Source organism: Pan paniscus, chromosome 11 (assembly GCF_029289425.2).
Source record: "Pan paniscus chromosome 11, NHGRI_mPanPan1-v2.0_pri, whole genome shotgun sequence".
Taxonomy (NCBI): domain Eukaryota; kingdom Metazoa; phylum Chordata; class Mammalia; order Primates; family Hominidae; genus Pan; species Pan paniscus.
Window position 1 is genome coordinate 6,808,701 of NC_073260.2, and position 13,639 is coordinate 6,822,339.

The 13,639-nt window shown below is 53.6% G+C and overlaps 2 protein-coding genes across 3 annotated transcripts in view; one reads left to right on the top strand and one right to left on the bottom strand.

Annotated features, from left to right (window-relative positions):
• DDX31 (DEAD-box helicase 31) overlaps window positions 1-13,460 on the top strand; it is a 133,542-nt gene extending 120,082 nt beyond the window's left edge. Inside the window, exon 20 of one of the 2 annotated variants that reach the window (XM_034929366.3) lies at window positions 1,809-5,736. In XM_034929366.3, the coding sequence (XP_034785257.1) occupies window positions 1,809-1,857 (49 nt within the window). In that variant the 3' untranslated portion in view covers window positions 1,858-5,736. Of the gene's footprint in view, window positions 1-1,808; window positions 5,737-12,706 lie in introns of those variants that run through there. The other variant, XM_063593918.1, reaches the window with a different exon arrangement.
• Window positions 1-13,639, bottom strand: part of CFAP77 (cilia and flagella associated protein 77) — a 161,887-nt gene that overhangs the window by 22,888 nt on the left and 125,360 nt on the right. Inside the window, exons 4-5 of the mRNA XM_003822405.4 lie at window positions 12,647-12,752; window positions 7,298-7,399 (exon numbers count right to left, since the gene is read on the bottom strand). Of these exons, the coding sequence (XP_003822453.1) occupies window positions 7,298-7,399; window positions 12,647-12,752 (208 nt within the window). The remainder of the gene's footprint in view (window positions 1-7,297; window positions 7,400-12,646; window positions 12,753-13,639) is intronic.

A 13,639-nucleotide genomic window follows, 5' to 3' on the forward strand; every position in this document is an offset into this window, starting at 1 on the left:
AGAAGAAATTGGGGACCCCCCAAATTCCATCAACTCCCAAAATTCAACATGAGACTCTTGCTGCCTCTAGAAATTAGAAAGATGTAACTGATGCCCAAACCAGCTGTCTTACTCATCGATTCTGGTGATTTTCAACAAAAAACTGTAATATTTTTGCATATAATCAGGGAGAAGAACCTTCTGGATTAGACAGAAAAGCCTCTGGAGCTGGAAGGATGAAGGGGGCAGCCAGGCTGGGGGTTCCCAGGTTGTAGGACTGGTCCTGTTGGAAGTGTCAGCTTCGGTCATCACTTCACTGTTGGCCTCTGCAGGCCCCACCACAGACACTCCCAGACTCTGAGTGCTGCTCTAGGAACTTGGCCGCTATTCCCCCATCACTCCCCACATACATGAACACCTCCTTTCCTTTTGTCTCTGCCCCAGAACTTCAGCTCTGGCTATTTGTGGCTTGCCAGTATTTGAGCAGCAATGTCACCTCACGAGCAGGTGCCTAAAAATTCTATACCTCTGAGGTGCCAGATTATGTAAAACCAATTAAGCTCCTGCTTTGTTTGTTTGTTTGTTTGTTTTTTCAGACAGAGTCTTGCTCTGTCACCCAGGCTGGAGTGTAGTGGCACAATCTCTGCTCACTGCAACCTCCACCTCCGTGGCTCAAGCGATTCTTCTGCCTCAGCCCCACCGAGTAGCTGTGATTACAGGTGCCTGCCATCACGCCTGGCTAATTTTTGCATTTTTAGTAGAAACAGAGTTTCACCATGTTGACCAGGCTGGTCTCACACTCCTGACCTCAGGTGATCCACCCGCCTCAGCCTCCCAAAGTGCTGGGATTGCAGGCATGAGCCACTGCGCCCGGCCAAGCTCCTGCTTTCATCCCTGTAGCAAGTCAGCTCGTCGGCATACTGATCCATGTAGAATGGGGGGTATCTGTATTTACAGAGGAAGTGTCAACTCCATCAGGGCCTCTGAATCATTCTTCCCATTGCCCTATTTCCGCATGTGACACATTCCATTCCTGCACTTGGTGCCCTACACAGTGACATAAGATGATTCTTATTCCGATGCAAGGAAGCGACAGGATTCTTAAAATACATCACTGGTGCAGAGACCCTTGGGAGGGGCCGTAGATCTGGCATCTGTCCTTCCTGGGGTCGGATACACCTTTGTGGGGGTCGGCCCGTCTTCATTTTAACCAGACAAGCCTTGTGGAGAGGCAGAGGCGGCAGGGTGGACAGGCTAGGAGCCCGCTTGGGGGGTGTAGCAGAGAGTTAACTTTCCAGCCAGCTATGATTTGTAAGAGAGCTTAAAGGTGGGAAAGAAAATCCTTTTCTTAGATTCAGCAGCTTTCACTAATCAGCTGCATCTCTGGGTGTCACTGCTTGGCTGGCTGCTGAGATATATTTTTTTCCCTCCATCTCCTGTTCTATTAGGGAGCCAGGGGCCCAGGAGACCCGAAGCAGGGTTAGTCTTCCACGAACAGAGGAGTCTGATCCCAGCGTTCAGAGCACAAAAGCTTGTAAATCAAACTGTTAGCTTAATAGCTTGGGCCATTATTCTAAAGCAGTGGGGCTGAAACCAAAAGCCAAATGAAAATATAGTCAATTTGTTCATACTTTAGTGACTGAACGACTATGTAATGTTGGTGGGTATTGGCGGTGTAGAGAGACAAGGACTGTGGGGGGAGGGGCGGGTGTTCTGAGGGTGGGGGCGGGAGGGGAATGTGGAGACCCCCCCCCCAACAGATGCTTGGGCAAGCCCCCTTCTAAAATGGATGTTGGGTCTCTAATTATAACATAGACTTTATAATAAAGATCCAGGCTCCGGAAGTCAGCAGGCCTCGCTGCTGGGGCACAGCCCTGACCTTCATGCCTGAGGGAAGCTGAATATGCAAAACCGGACTTGGCCAGCAGCATGCGAGCGTTTGGTGAGACATCAGGAAGAACTGAGCTCAAAGCTGGAGGTCGAACACTGGGATGAACACCTGGGGAAGAACTCAGGATCTCCATCTTTTAAAAACATTAAAAAAAATAGCCTTACTGGTTTTGGAAAAGCTGCATCTACTCATTGAAAAAAATGCAAACCATATAGAAAAGAGCATCAGAGAAAGGAAAATCAGCTTCACCCCCCACCCCCCCGCCCCAAAGATCACCACTGCTACCATTTGTGGGGCCCTCCTGCCGAATGTCTGTAGGCATTGTGCAGACCCTCAGAGATGCTCGGGTGCTTCTCTCCAGGCGGGGCCCGTGGCATGGACTCTTTTGCCCAACAATATGTTATTAAAGTGTCAATAAGTACAGATCAAAGCCATGGTTTTCAAGGTCTCCTAATGTGTACTTGAGCCATCTCTTCATCAGTGGCATCCAGTCTTTCGCCATTGTCATCGGCCATAAGCTTTTGGGGGCACTCACTCTCCATCTCTGGGCAGAAGGATGTACCGTCTGCTTTGTGTGGCTGTGCATGAGTGGCTGGTTGAGAACCGGAGGAAGCGCTGTTAGCCAGGGCCCCAGGGAGGGCTGCCTGGGCAAGTGGGGGTGTCTGGACCCTGCCTGGAGAGCCCCGAGGAAGTTTCTGCAAAAGGCAAGGAAACAGGGTGGGCCGGCCCACGCAGGGTTATGTTTAATGGGGCTATTGTTATGGGAGTGGCTTCCGCCCTTCAAGCAAGGTTGGTATCTCTGGACCATTTCAGGCTGCGGACACGGCGCACCTGGGGATACCTGAGGACACCTAGGGCAGAGCTTCTCCAGACTTCCCGGCCCAGGAGCCCAGCTGTGCAGCTGCCTGTGTGTCGGTCTGTCTGTCCATGTCACCCCAAGCCAGCGGCCAGCAGCCCAACGGTGGCAGTCACACCCGAGTCTGGCCTGTTCGCCAGCATAGCATCAGTGCGGGGAACAGGGCCCGGCATGAAGGCACATGTGGAAAAGATTTGTGAATGAGCGGGGGAATGAATGAATGAATGAGCTCCACAGCCATCCTCATGGAGCTGCCACTTATAGGCAGTTAACATGGGCCAGGCGTTCTGCTAAGCGTGGTGCACACATATTCTCTCTGGATCCTCCCAGCAGCCTGGCCAGGGGAGCATTTGTTAGCCCATTTTATGGAAGAGGAAGTGGGTCACAGACAGGTAAAGCCACCCGACAGGTAGGTGTGGCAGGGTCACCACTTGACCCCGTCTGGCTGTCCCTGGAGTCATGTGTGCACACAGATGTACCACATTACTCCTTGCTGGCCTTGCTGTCTGCCCTGGAGACCTAGAACACCCGGCCAAAGGGCAGGGGAGCGTCTCTATCCCCCCAGGGCACAGAGGGCATCAGCCCCAGCCCAGCGGCTCCTCCATTCAGGGATGGGAGAAAATGAGTTCATGTCCCATCCCCAGAATGGGCACCTGAGAAGGATCTGAGCTGCTCCCCCTGCTGGCTCACCCTGGGTTTGGGGTCTGCACCTCCAAGGGCCCCCATCCCCTCCCACATGGCTCCTGGGCCAGTGAAGTGGGGATCACAGAATCTTGGATTGGAAGGAACGCTCAAGAACTAGTCCCACCCACTCATTGTCAGCTGAGGAAACAGAGGTCTGGAGAGAGAGCCCAGGCATAACTGTCCTGGTAGGAGGGCCCCTCGCCGGCTGCTGGCTGAACCCCCTTCTGGGCCCCGGCCACCGGGGGCAGTTGCTGGTGGCACAGACCAGAAAGAAGACATCTCTGTACTGCCCTGCCTGGAGGGAATGCACAGTGGGGGATGTGTCCTCTTCCCCGTTTGGTCCCTCTCCTCTCTCGACCCTGTAAGTGGCCCGGGTTATCCAGGGCGGGGGTCTCGGCAGCCCCTCTGGCGGGGCAGCCCCCTCGTGGCTGGCGGTGTCGGTGCAGCAGCCGCGCCCTGCCTGCTGCTTTTCAGTGTGAAAGGTGTTTAATTATTTCTGACAGAGTTCAGCGTCGACATCTGTTCGTGAGCGGGGAGAGTCCATTTAGGTTATCCATCACCGTGACAGGCTCAACTTTTTTGGAAGCGCTTTTCCCTTCATAATGGGGCCGGGTTGGGGGCAGCAGATCAGCGGCAAAGCCAGGCGCAGACAAAGGCCCTCCCGGGGCTTCACACGTGACAGACACCACAGACAGCAGCTCCGCCTGGGGGGAGTGGCCCTGGCCGCCCACCCGGACCCCTGAGTCCAGGCCCAGTTGGTGGCTGCCGGGATGGTGGGTGCTTGGTTTGGGAAGGGGAGAAAGGGGAGGCTCAGCAGGTCTGTAACAGACTTTTAAATTCTTCTGTCACTCTGGGCTGTACTGGCGGTTCAGTCTTTCATCCCCTCATTCATTCATTCCACAGATGTTTACTGATCCCCTACTCTGTGCCAGGCACCCTGCTGGCCTCTGGGGACAAGGTGTGGAACTGACAGGCACGGTCCTGGGGGGCTCACATTTTACTGAGCAAGATGAAAAAAATTGCCCAGTTAATTAATTGCAGAGTTAAGGGCCGTGAAGGGGAAGAAAGGATCCCTTGGTGGTGAGAATGGGGACCTGTGGGTGGGGCCTGGAGGTGAGGGAAGGGGTCCTCGGGAGGCCCTGGGGCTAGGAAACCCCAGATTGGACCCAGACTCCACTTCTCACCTCTCCAAGCCTCAGTTTCCATGTCAGTAGAATGGGGGCATGATATCTATGAGATGAGACCTGCTCAGCGCCAGGTGCATTCTAAGGGCTCGGTAAATACTTGTTGTTGGTGTTACTTCCTGACAAGGAGGGGACTGCGTGTGACACCCATAACGGCAGCACTCTGTGTGTCTAAGGGTCTCTGCTGGGTTGGACAGGGTGGCATCCAGGGATGAACCCGGCACAATTCCCCATTTCCCTTGGCCCCAGGTTTCTGGCAAGTAGGATAGGGAGACAGCCTGCAGCTTTAACTCCCAGCATCCTGCGAATACCCTTGGAAAGGAGAACACTCAGTAGATGCTGTGGCTTGCAGGTTGATTTTCTTTCTCATGAGTTTTATGGCCCGATAGGTCATGTGTCTCGGCTTGGGCCCTGCCATCAGACACACCTGGGTTCCTGTCCCCGCCACTGTCTGGGCAAGGAAGGTGCTCCCCCTCTGCCTTTCATCTGCACCACCTGGTCAGGACTCTTGTTCTGAGGCTGAAATGAAGTAATATGCACACATGACCTCACACAGTGCCTGGCATGGTACAGGAGTCCATCATTCCTGGTTTGCTACTGGTCATAATCATATTTCAGAACAACGGTCTCAAGACTGGCAGACCCGTGGTCAGCTGAGTCAAATCCCGTCTTTGGAAAATGGAAACTCATTCTATGTGCATTTAGCTCCTACTCGGGGCCAGGCGCCGTGGGACACAGGTGAGTGAGACCGGAGCTCCCAGCACAGGTGCAGCACTGTTACCTGGAGCCCTTTCCTTGCTCTGCTGAGGGAAGAACACCTGAGCCTCCTGTGTCCATGGTCTTGGGCTCTAAATCAGAGAGGAGGGGGCTGAGTGGGGCTGGGAGTCAAGGCCTAAAGCAGAGTGCTGCAGAGGGCAGCCCATGCCAGTGGAACGCTGGGTCCCAGTCCCTCCTCAGGCAGCGTCCCCATGAACTGCAGGGATTCTCACAGAGAAAAGAGCAGGGAGGTGGCTGAGCATGGTGACTCACGCCTGTAATCCCAGCACTTTGGGAGGCCCAGGCAGGAGGATCACTTAAGGCCAAGAGTTTGAGACCAGCCTGTCCAACATGGCGAAACCTCATCCCCGCAAAAAACACAAAAATCAGCTGGGCATGGTGGTATAAGCCTGTGGTTCCAGCTACTCAAGAGGCTGAGGCAGGAGGAACACCTGAGCCTGGGAAGTTGAGGCTGCAATGAAGGTGATTGCACCACTGCACTCCAGCCTGGGTGACAGAGTGAGACCCAGCCTTAAAAAAAAAATAGGCAGTGAGGAAAGACCACAGCCAGGGCCAGGAGGGAGGCTGTGGACAGAATTTGCTGAGTGAGTGAGAGAGCAGGAGAAGCAGAGGAAGCAACATGGCTGGAAAAGGTAGAGAAGCTAGAGAGGAGCCGTGCTGTCGAGGGCAGGAGCGGTGAGAGGAGCTGCGGAGCTGCAGTGACTCCCACCACCTCCCAAACGTACTCGGCCCTGTTCCTCCCTTGACGTCTGCTGTGCACGGAGGCAGCGCACTGACGGGCGGCGGGGCGCATGGTCATTGACATATGCTGGCAGAGGCCACTTGGGCAGGACATGAGAGGCCGCGTCAAGGGGGGCAGAGCAGGTTTCTCTGGTGAAGCTCTACAGCCTGTTCGAGTGCATTAGGCTCAGAAAGGCACCGGCCCCTTCATTGTTTAAATTGCAGTTTAATGCGGCACAGTGGCCGGGCCTGGCTGCCCAGGAACATTGCAGCTGTCTTCCTGGGGCCAGGTGACTGCCTTGTGGCCTCCTAGAAAGGCTCCCTCTGCCCGAGCTGGACACACGCACCTCCCCCGGCCCCATCCTGAAGCCACTGTTCCCAAATCTCCCACTTCCCTTTCTCCATACGGTGCCCCTGGCTCTTACATTGTTCTTTCCCTGCCAAAAGCTGTTGAAGATGAATCCCTGTCTGGGTGCTACAGGGCTACAAGGCTGAGCGAACACCGGTTGAGTTCTGAGGCCAGAACGTGGCATGTTCCCTGGGTCCTTATCTAGGTCAGTCTGGGTACGTGTCGCACACTTGCCCCAGTCCTTGGTAGACCTTTGCTCCTCTCTCCTCAGGGACATCACTCTGTGGGAAGTTCATGCTGGTTGGCATGCATCTGTCTTGCACCCCAAAATTCCCAGCGCAGGATGTCATGCATCAACTACCCCTTCCCTGGAGGGAGGTTTGGTCCAGACAGCCCCTGCCCCAGGGAGACAGCCTCCTCCCCTGGTGAACAGCCTCTGCCCCAGGTGGACAGCCTCCTTCCTCAAGGCGGACGGACAGCCCTCTCCCCAGGTGGACAGCCTCCTCTGCAGGTGGACAGCCTCCACCCCAGGTGGACAGCCACCCAGCCTCTGCACCCAGATGGTCTGGGTTCAGCCCAAGACTCTGCCACTCCGCAGCATCCACCTTGTTTCCTGTCTGGAAAATAGGCCTGGTAGCAGCAGCTGCCCCCTTCAGTGAATGTGAAAAGTCACAAAGGCTCAGCTCCGGGCCTTGGGAAGTGCTCAAGAAACATTAGCTGTTGCGATTGCTGCTGCGGCTGTCGTGCTAATCGATGGTGAGAAGCCCACAGAACCCAGAGACAGCAGGTAAGTACCTGGCTAGGTAAGCGGCAGCCAGCAAGGTGCAGGGAGAGGTGTAGATGAAGGTGACACTGACCTTCTGGAAGTGAGGCATGTGCCAGAGGGTGTCCAGCTTCACGGGCGGCTTGTACTTCCTCAGCTGACTGCTCCGGGTCTCATACAGCTTCCCAAGGACCACCTGCAGGCCAGGGAAAGGCAAAGGTGAGATGGTTGCCTGGCTACTTGGAGAAGGCCGTGCTGAAGGGATATAGAGACAGAGGGCTGGGATTCTTGGTGTGGCAAGATCCTCGGTCACTTTCCTTCTGGCCCCAGCCCTTCTCCAAGGCTGTTTCACACCACCTGCCTCCATGATCCTGTCTCTGGCCACAGCTCAGGAGACTGGGGGGTGGGGGGAGGTGGGACTCCAGGACACCCAGAGCATTCCAGTCTCTGGAACATGTGGGATTCCAGCGTGCAGCCACCCTCAGGGCATGGATAGTGTCTCAGTCATTCTTGAACTTGTCCTCCGTGGCTCACGCAGCCCCAGTGGGTCCCCAGGACTCCACGGTGTTTGGATGAAGAAGTGCACGATTCCAGGGGTTAGTGTCTTTTAGGGCAGGTCCTCCATGGCCTGCTCGTGCAGGAGGAGTGAGAGCTTCTTCGGGGGACTCAGGGACCTCCCACCATGGTGTCTCTGCAGGTGTGATTTCAGAGACACAGTGGAAGCCCCTCTGCTCCTGACCTGCATGCCTGTGCCCACTAACAGGTGCCAGCAAGTCCACTGTTAGAGCCACATACCTCATAAGGTCTGTTCTAGACTGACCCAAAACACTTGGCACTTGGCTTCAACTGTGTCATGTCCTAAGATGTGCCAGGGGATGGGGCGTAGGTGGCTGGGGATGGGCTGGAGGCCCTGGTTTGGGAGTCGTCAGTATTGGCTATGGCCAGAGCCACAGACCTGGCTCAGGGCAGCCCCCGGGGAGTACTGGGGACAGAGGCCTGGCGGAGTAGCCCTGAGGCCATCAATGCTGCCAAGTCCTTTATCTCAGGGCTCAGTTAGGAGGGGCCCTGGGCATGAGCTCACAGGGTCTCAGGTTTCCTTTGTGTATTTTCTCTTAAATTGGGATTCCAAACTGTAGACCTTTCAGGCCCTACAGAACATGGATCTGCCCTGGGGTTCACCAGGCTTATGTTTCCTCTTTCCCTAAAGGCAACTGTCTTCCAAGGGCGGGGCCCAGTAAACCTTCCGCGTCACCTCCCATGGTGTGAAGCACACAGACGGCACAATCGGCAAATAAAGACTGAACCGAGTTTAATCGAAGGTGCCACCACCCCAGTAAACCCCTTTTACTGATTTTATTGTATTAATTTTACTGAAAGTGTCTGTAGATCACTTACAAACCCCCCTACCCGTTTTTTTGTGTTTTTTGTTGTTGTTGTTTTGAGACGGAGTGTCACTGTTGCCCAGGCTGAAGTGCAGCGCTGTGATCTAGGCTCCCGGGTTCAAGCAACTCTCCTGCCTCAGCCTCTCAAGTAGCTGGGATTACAGGCAACCACCACCACGCCCAGCTAATTTTTGTGTTTTTAGTAAAGACAGGGTTTTACCGTGTTGGCCAGACTGGTCTCAAATTCCTGGCCTCAAGTAATTCACTGGCCTTGGCCTCCCAAAGTGCTGGGATTTCAGGCGTGAGCCACCGCACCTGGTCATGTCTAGAAGGTTTTGAAACTATCTTTGAACCAAAGCAGAGAGGCTGTCTAGTCGGGGGTTATGGAGCCAGGCTTCGGAATTAGAGGCAAACAGCCATGTCACCTGTCTGAGCCTCAGTTCCTTCTGCTAGCAATAGGGTGCCAACGCCCACTGAGCAGGGTTCTTGCAGGGTTTGCTGAGTGGAGCTCTGAGGAGGGCGGCTGGCCAAGATGATGGCTCACTTATTGGTAGCTGTTGCCACGAATTTCATCTGGGGTCATCACCATCCAAATCAGGACATACCCCGATGCTTACAGACTTAAGGAGGACACTGAGGTCTGTGGTGGTGGGGATGTGGCTTTGCAAACTGACCGTCTAAGCAAGTCCGGTAAATTGTCTATCAACCCCAGACCACAGCCTCCCAGCGTTTGGGGGGTTTGTAGCCATTTGTAGGACAATATAGCAGCCACAGAGAATCTTGGAGCAAGATTACGAGGTTGGTACAACAAGTGTTTTCTGAGTGCCTGCTACGTGCTAAGTGATGGGGTTCACAATACCTCCAAATATGCCCCCTTGGCATACTGAAAAAGGGCAGAAGTAGGACGTCTCGCTCATATCCCCTGCCCTTCTCCCCTCAAGCAGGTTATGCGACCCTCATTCGAGAGGTGCCCCCCAAAACTTACAGGTAAAGAACATCCTGATAATCTGAACAACAGGCCTTGCGAAGTTTCCCCCAGTTTATTACCAAAAGATCACACTATTCATCCAATCCTTTCTCCACAACTATCCCCTTCTTCACCAAATCCAGCATAAAAATATATGCGTTTAACCATTTCTTTGGGCCTTCATTTCCTTACAGAGGCTCATGTGTCACATAAAACTGAAAGACATTTGAATGCTTTTCTCTTGCAAATCTGTCTTTGTGATAGGGCCCTCAGCCATGAGTCTAGAATGGGTAGAAGGAAAGACATTTTCCTCCCCCAACAGGCACAGTACGGTGGGGCCTTGTTTAATCAGACCCCTTTCCGCACCCAATGCAGAAACCAAGACCCCAACAAAGAGAGACTCACTCAGCCACACATGCAGAGCTGGTACCTGCTCCAAACCACATGAGCTGTTTTGGGGGCTCTGCTTGAAAAGGAGGGGCTCTGTCCTAGAGCTGGAAGATGGGGTCGGTTTACCAACACTCTGGGATGCGTGAAATACCTGCTAATTAAAACTCCCAGCTCTAAGCCTGGCACAGTGGCTCATGCCTGTAGTCCCAGAACTTTGGGAGGCTGAGGTGGGTGGATCACCTGAGGTTAGGAGTTTAAGACCAGCCTGGCCAACAAGGTGAGACCCCGTCTCTACTAAAAATACAAAATTAGCTGGGCCTGGTGGCAGGCGCCTGTAATCCCAGCTACTCAGGAGGCAAGGCTGGAGAATCACTTGAACCCCGGAGGCGGAGGTTGCAGTGAGTTGAGATTGCCCCATTGCACTCCAGCCTGGGCAACAAGAGCGAAACTCCGTCTCAAAAACAAACAAACAAAAACAAAAACAAAAGCAAACAAACAACAAAAAAAAACTCCCAGCTCTAATGCGGGGCTAGAAAGCAGTTTGTGCTGGTAATGCTCCCTCTGAAATCGGCCATTACCACAGCAAGTGGACTCTTGCTTGAGCCATTAACGAATAAACTAGTCGTGGGTTGCTCTTAAAATGTTATTACAAGGCCGAGCTCTTTAATGAGGTGTCTGGCGTTCTGCAGACTGCTGAGAAGAGCCAGGAGAGGCCCTGGCACCCGCCACGCCTGGAAATCCTCAGCCTCCCACTTCGTGCACCCCTCCTGGCCCCTCCTGAGGGTACCAGGATTTCTAGAAAGACTCCTCCGATCCCCCGGTTGGCCCTAGAACATCATAGGCGCTGTTGCTGAGCCCCAGGCTTTTCCGTAAACAGCAGGAGTGGGACCTCTTCTGCAGGAAGAGCCTGGACTCTCAGGCTGGACACACCTAGGTCTGACACTGTTGGCAAATCACTTCATCTCTCTGAGCCCTAGTTTCCCCGTGAAATAAACCAAACTGAGATGATAGGAGGAGAGACTGACCTCAGGGCATTCTCAGAGAACTAAATGCAGAAACTCAGGGTGCAGACTCAGCCCAGCCCTCAGCTCAGAGGCTTGGGGAGGGTGCTGGTTGTGATTGTCATGGCAACTAGCCACGCCAGAGCCACGCCTTGATGAAGTCTATAAAGTACCGTGTGAACATAGAGTGATTCTGATTTTACCATCATCAGTCTGGACCTACTGCCGAGGAGGCCAATCTGATCTCTCTGAAAGCTCGAGTTTCAGAATATTTTAAAGGAAGTACTATTTTATTTATTTTTTTATTTTTATTTTTTTTTTATCGAGACGGAGTCTTGCTCTGTTGCCCAGGCTGGAGTGCAGTGGCACGATCTTGGCTCACTGCAACCTCCACCTCCTGGGTCCAAGCAACTCTCCTGCCTCAGCCTCCCGAGTAGCTGGGACTACAGGCACATGCCACCACGCCCAGCTAATTTTTTGTATTTTTAGTAGAGACGGGGTTTCACCATGTTAGCCAGGATGGTCTCGATCTCCAGACCTCATGATCTGCCCGCCTTGGCCTCTCAAAGTGCTGGGATTACAGGTGTGAGCCACCGTACCCAGCCAGGAAGTACCATTCTAGTATCTTTTCTTTTGAGAGAGTCTCACTCTGTCGCCCAGGCTGGAGTGAAGTGGTGCAATCTCAGCTCACTGCAACCTCCGCCTCCCAGGTTCAAGCTATTCTCCTGCCTCAGCCTCCTGAGTAGCTGGGATTACAGGTGCCCACTACCATGCCCAGCTAATTTTTGTATTTTTAGGAGAGACAGGAGTTTCACCATGTTGGCCAGGCTGGTCTCAAACCAGGTGATCCACCCACCTCGGCCTCCCAAAGTGTTGGGATTACAGGCGTGAGCCACCGCGCCCGGCCTTGAGTATTTTCACATGTGTATGACAACACAAACGAACAATTAAAGATGGTTTTCCTTCCTGCTAAAAACCTCACTGCCCTGACATCCTGCTTGTTGCTAGGGACTCCTATCACCAGCAATCGGCAGTGTCTGGACATCCTTGGGACCTCAGCTCAAACTTCCCTGTGCAGGCACTGCCTCCCCAAGCCTCGACTTCCATGCCTGGGAAGCAGCGATTACAATGCCTGCCTTGTGGCTTTGGTAGCATAGATGAGAGGATGCGCGTCATGCACGGGAGGTGTTAGGAATGCTGCTTCCTGGTTAATTTGTAATAAAATGTTACAAAGTTTAATATAATGTGTTCTTTAAGGCACCCTTTCAGAAGTGGTTTCCTTTTCAACTTTGCCTTATTGGCCTTTTCTCTATAGATTGTACAGGACATACTTCTGTGTGGGCCAGGTTGGATTAGTCTAAAATCTGATTTTGGGTGTGTGCAGAGGTTTGGTGGGAAGGGTCCCGAGGTAGGAGTCAGGACAGCTGGGTTCTCATCCCCGCTCAGGGTCACACGGGGCCTATTGAGTGATGGCCCGGACCCATCTCCTCTACGCTCTGAGCTTAGGTAGGGTATGAACTGCATAATCACCAAGATGCTTTCAGCTGTAGATTCTCTGATGCTGGTCAGAAGATGCAACCTGATTTCCCACTCATCCCCAATGACAAACATACACAAGTGTCATCTCGATGCTTGGCCCTGGCCAGCCCTTCTCTCTTCTCCGCCCCATCAGCTGGCAACTTGGGAGCGAGGGCTGCATTTACCTTCTGCTTCTTCTCCAGTTTGATGGCTTTCTGGGTGGCCTTTTGTTCCTGTACCCACAGCTGCAGGTACCGGTGCTGCAGCAGATCAAAGAAGGGTGTGGAAGGCCTGGAGGGAAGAAGTCCAGACAGAGCTTGAGGCCCCAGAAAGACCAGAGGCACCCGCTCCCCACCGCCTGCCCGCGGGAGCCTCCTAAACGTCAGGGGCTGTGGGGTACATCACTCCCACCTCTGTGAAAGCCTCTCTCCCTCCCCCGGCTGTGAAAGCCTCTCTCCCTCCCCCGGCTGTGAAAGCCTCTCTCCCTCCCCCGGCTGTGAAAGCCTCTCTCCCTCCCCCGGCTGTGAAAGCCTCTCTCCCAGCGCTCAAAAGCCACGAAACAGGTCCCTCACGTAGGCTTATGAGTAGTGGGCCTTGGACGGTGGTAGGACTCCCTCCTTGAGCAGATGTTAGAGGTCTGGTCCTCTGAGCTCTTTCTCACTAGGCCTCATCTCTGGGCCCTTCCTTGGCCTGCTGAAGCCAGTTGTAGCCAAGAGTCCCGCTACGTTGATTCCCCACCCCTTCACATCTGATTACCCTTGACAGCTGATTAAGTTCCTCACCCGCACCCCTGATATCTGATGACCTTGGCCTGCCTTTAGCAAGGATCTTCCTGCCTTGACGTCTCCTCTTAGTAATTTTCCATCCACTGACCCCGCCCCTCCCTTGGCTCCTCAGCTAAACACCCCACTTCTGTTGTATATGGAATTGAACTCAGTTCTATACTGAAGCCTCTCCCTTTTTGCAATAGTATTGAATAAAATGTCTTTACCACCTTTAATCAGTGTCTGGCTCTGGTTCCCTTTGACAACGATTTCCAGCCAAGGAGCACTTACCCTAGGCATTTTGTATGCTCCACCCCTTCCCAACAGGAAAATGGATACTAGTATTATTCCCATCTTACAGATGAGAAGGGTAAAATCCCAGAGCAGCACGGGAAGCACCGCAAGGCAGACCCG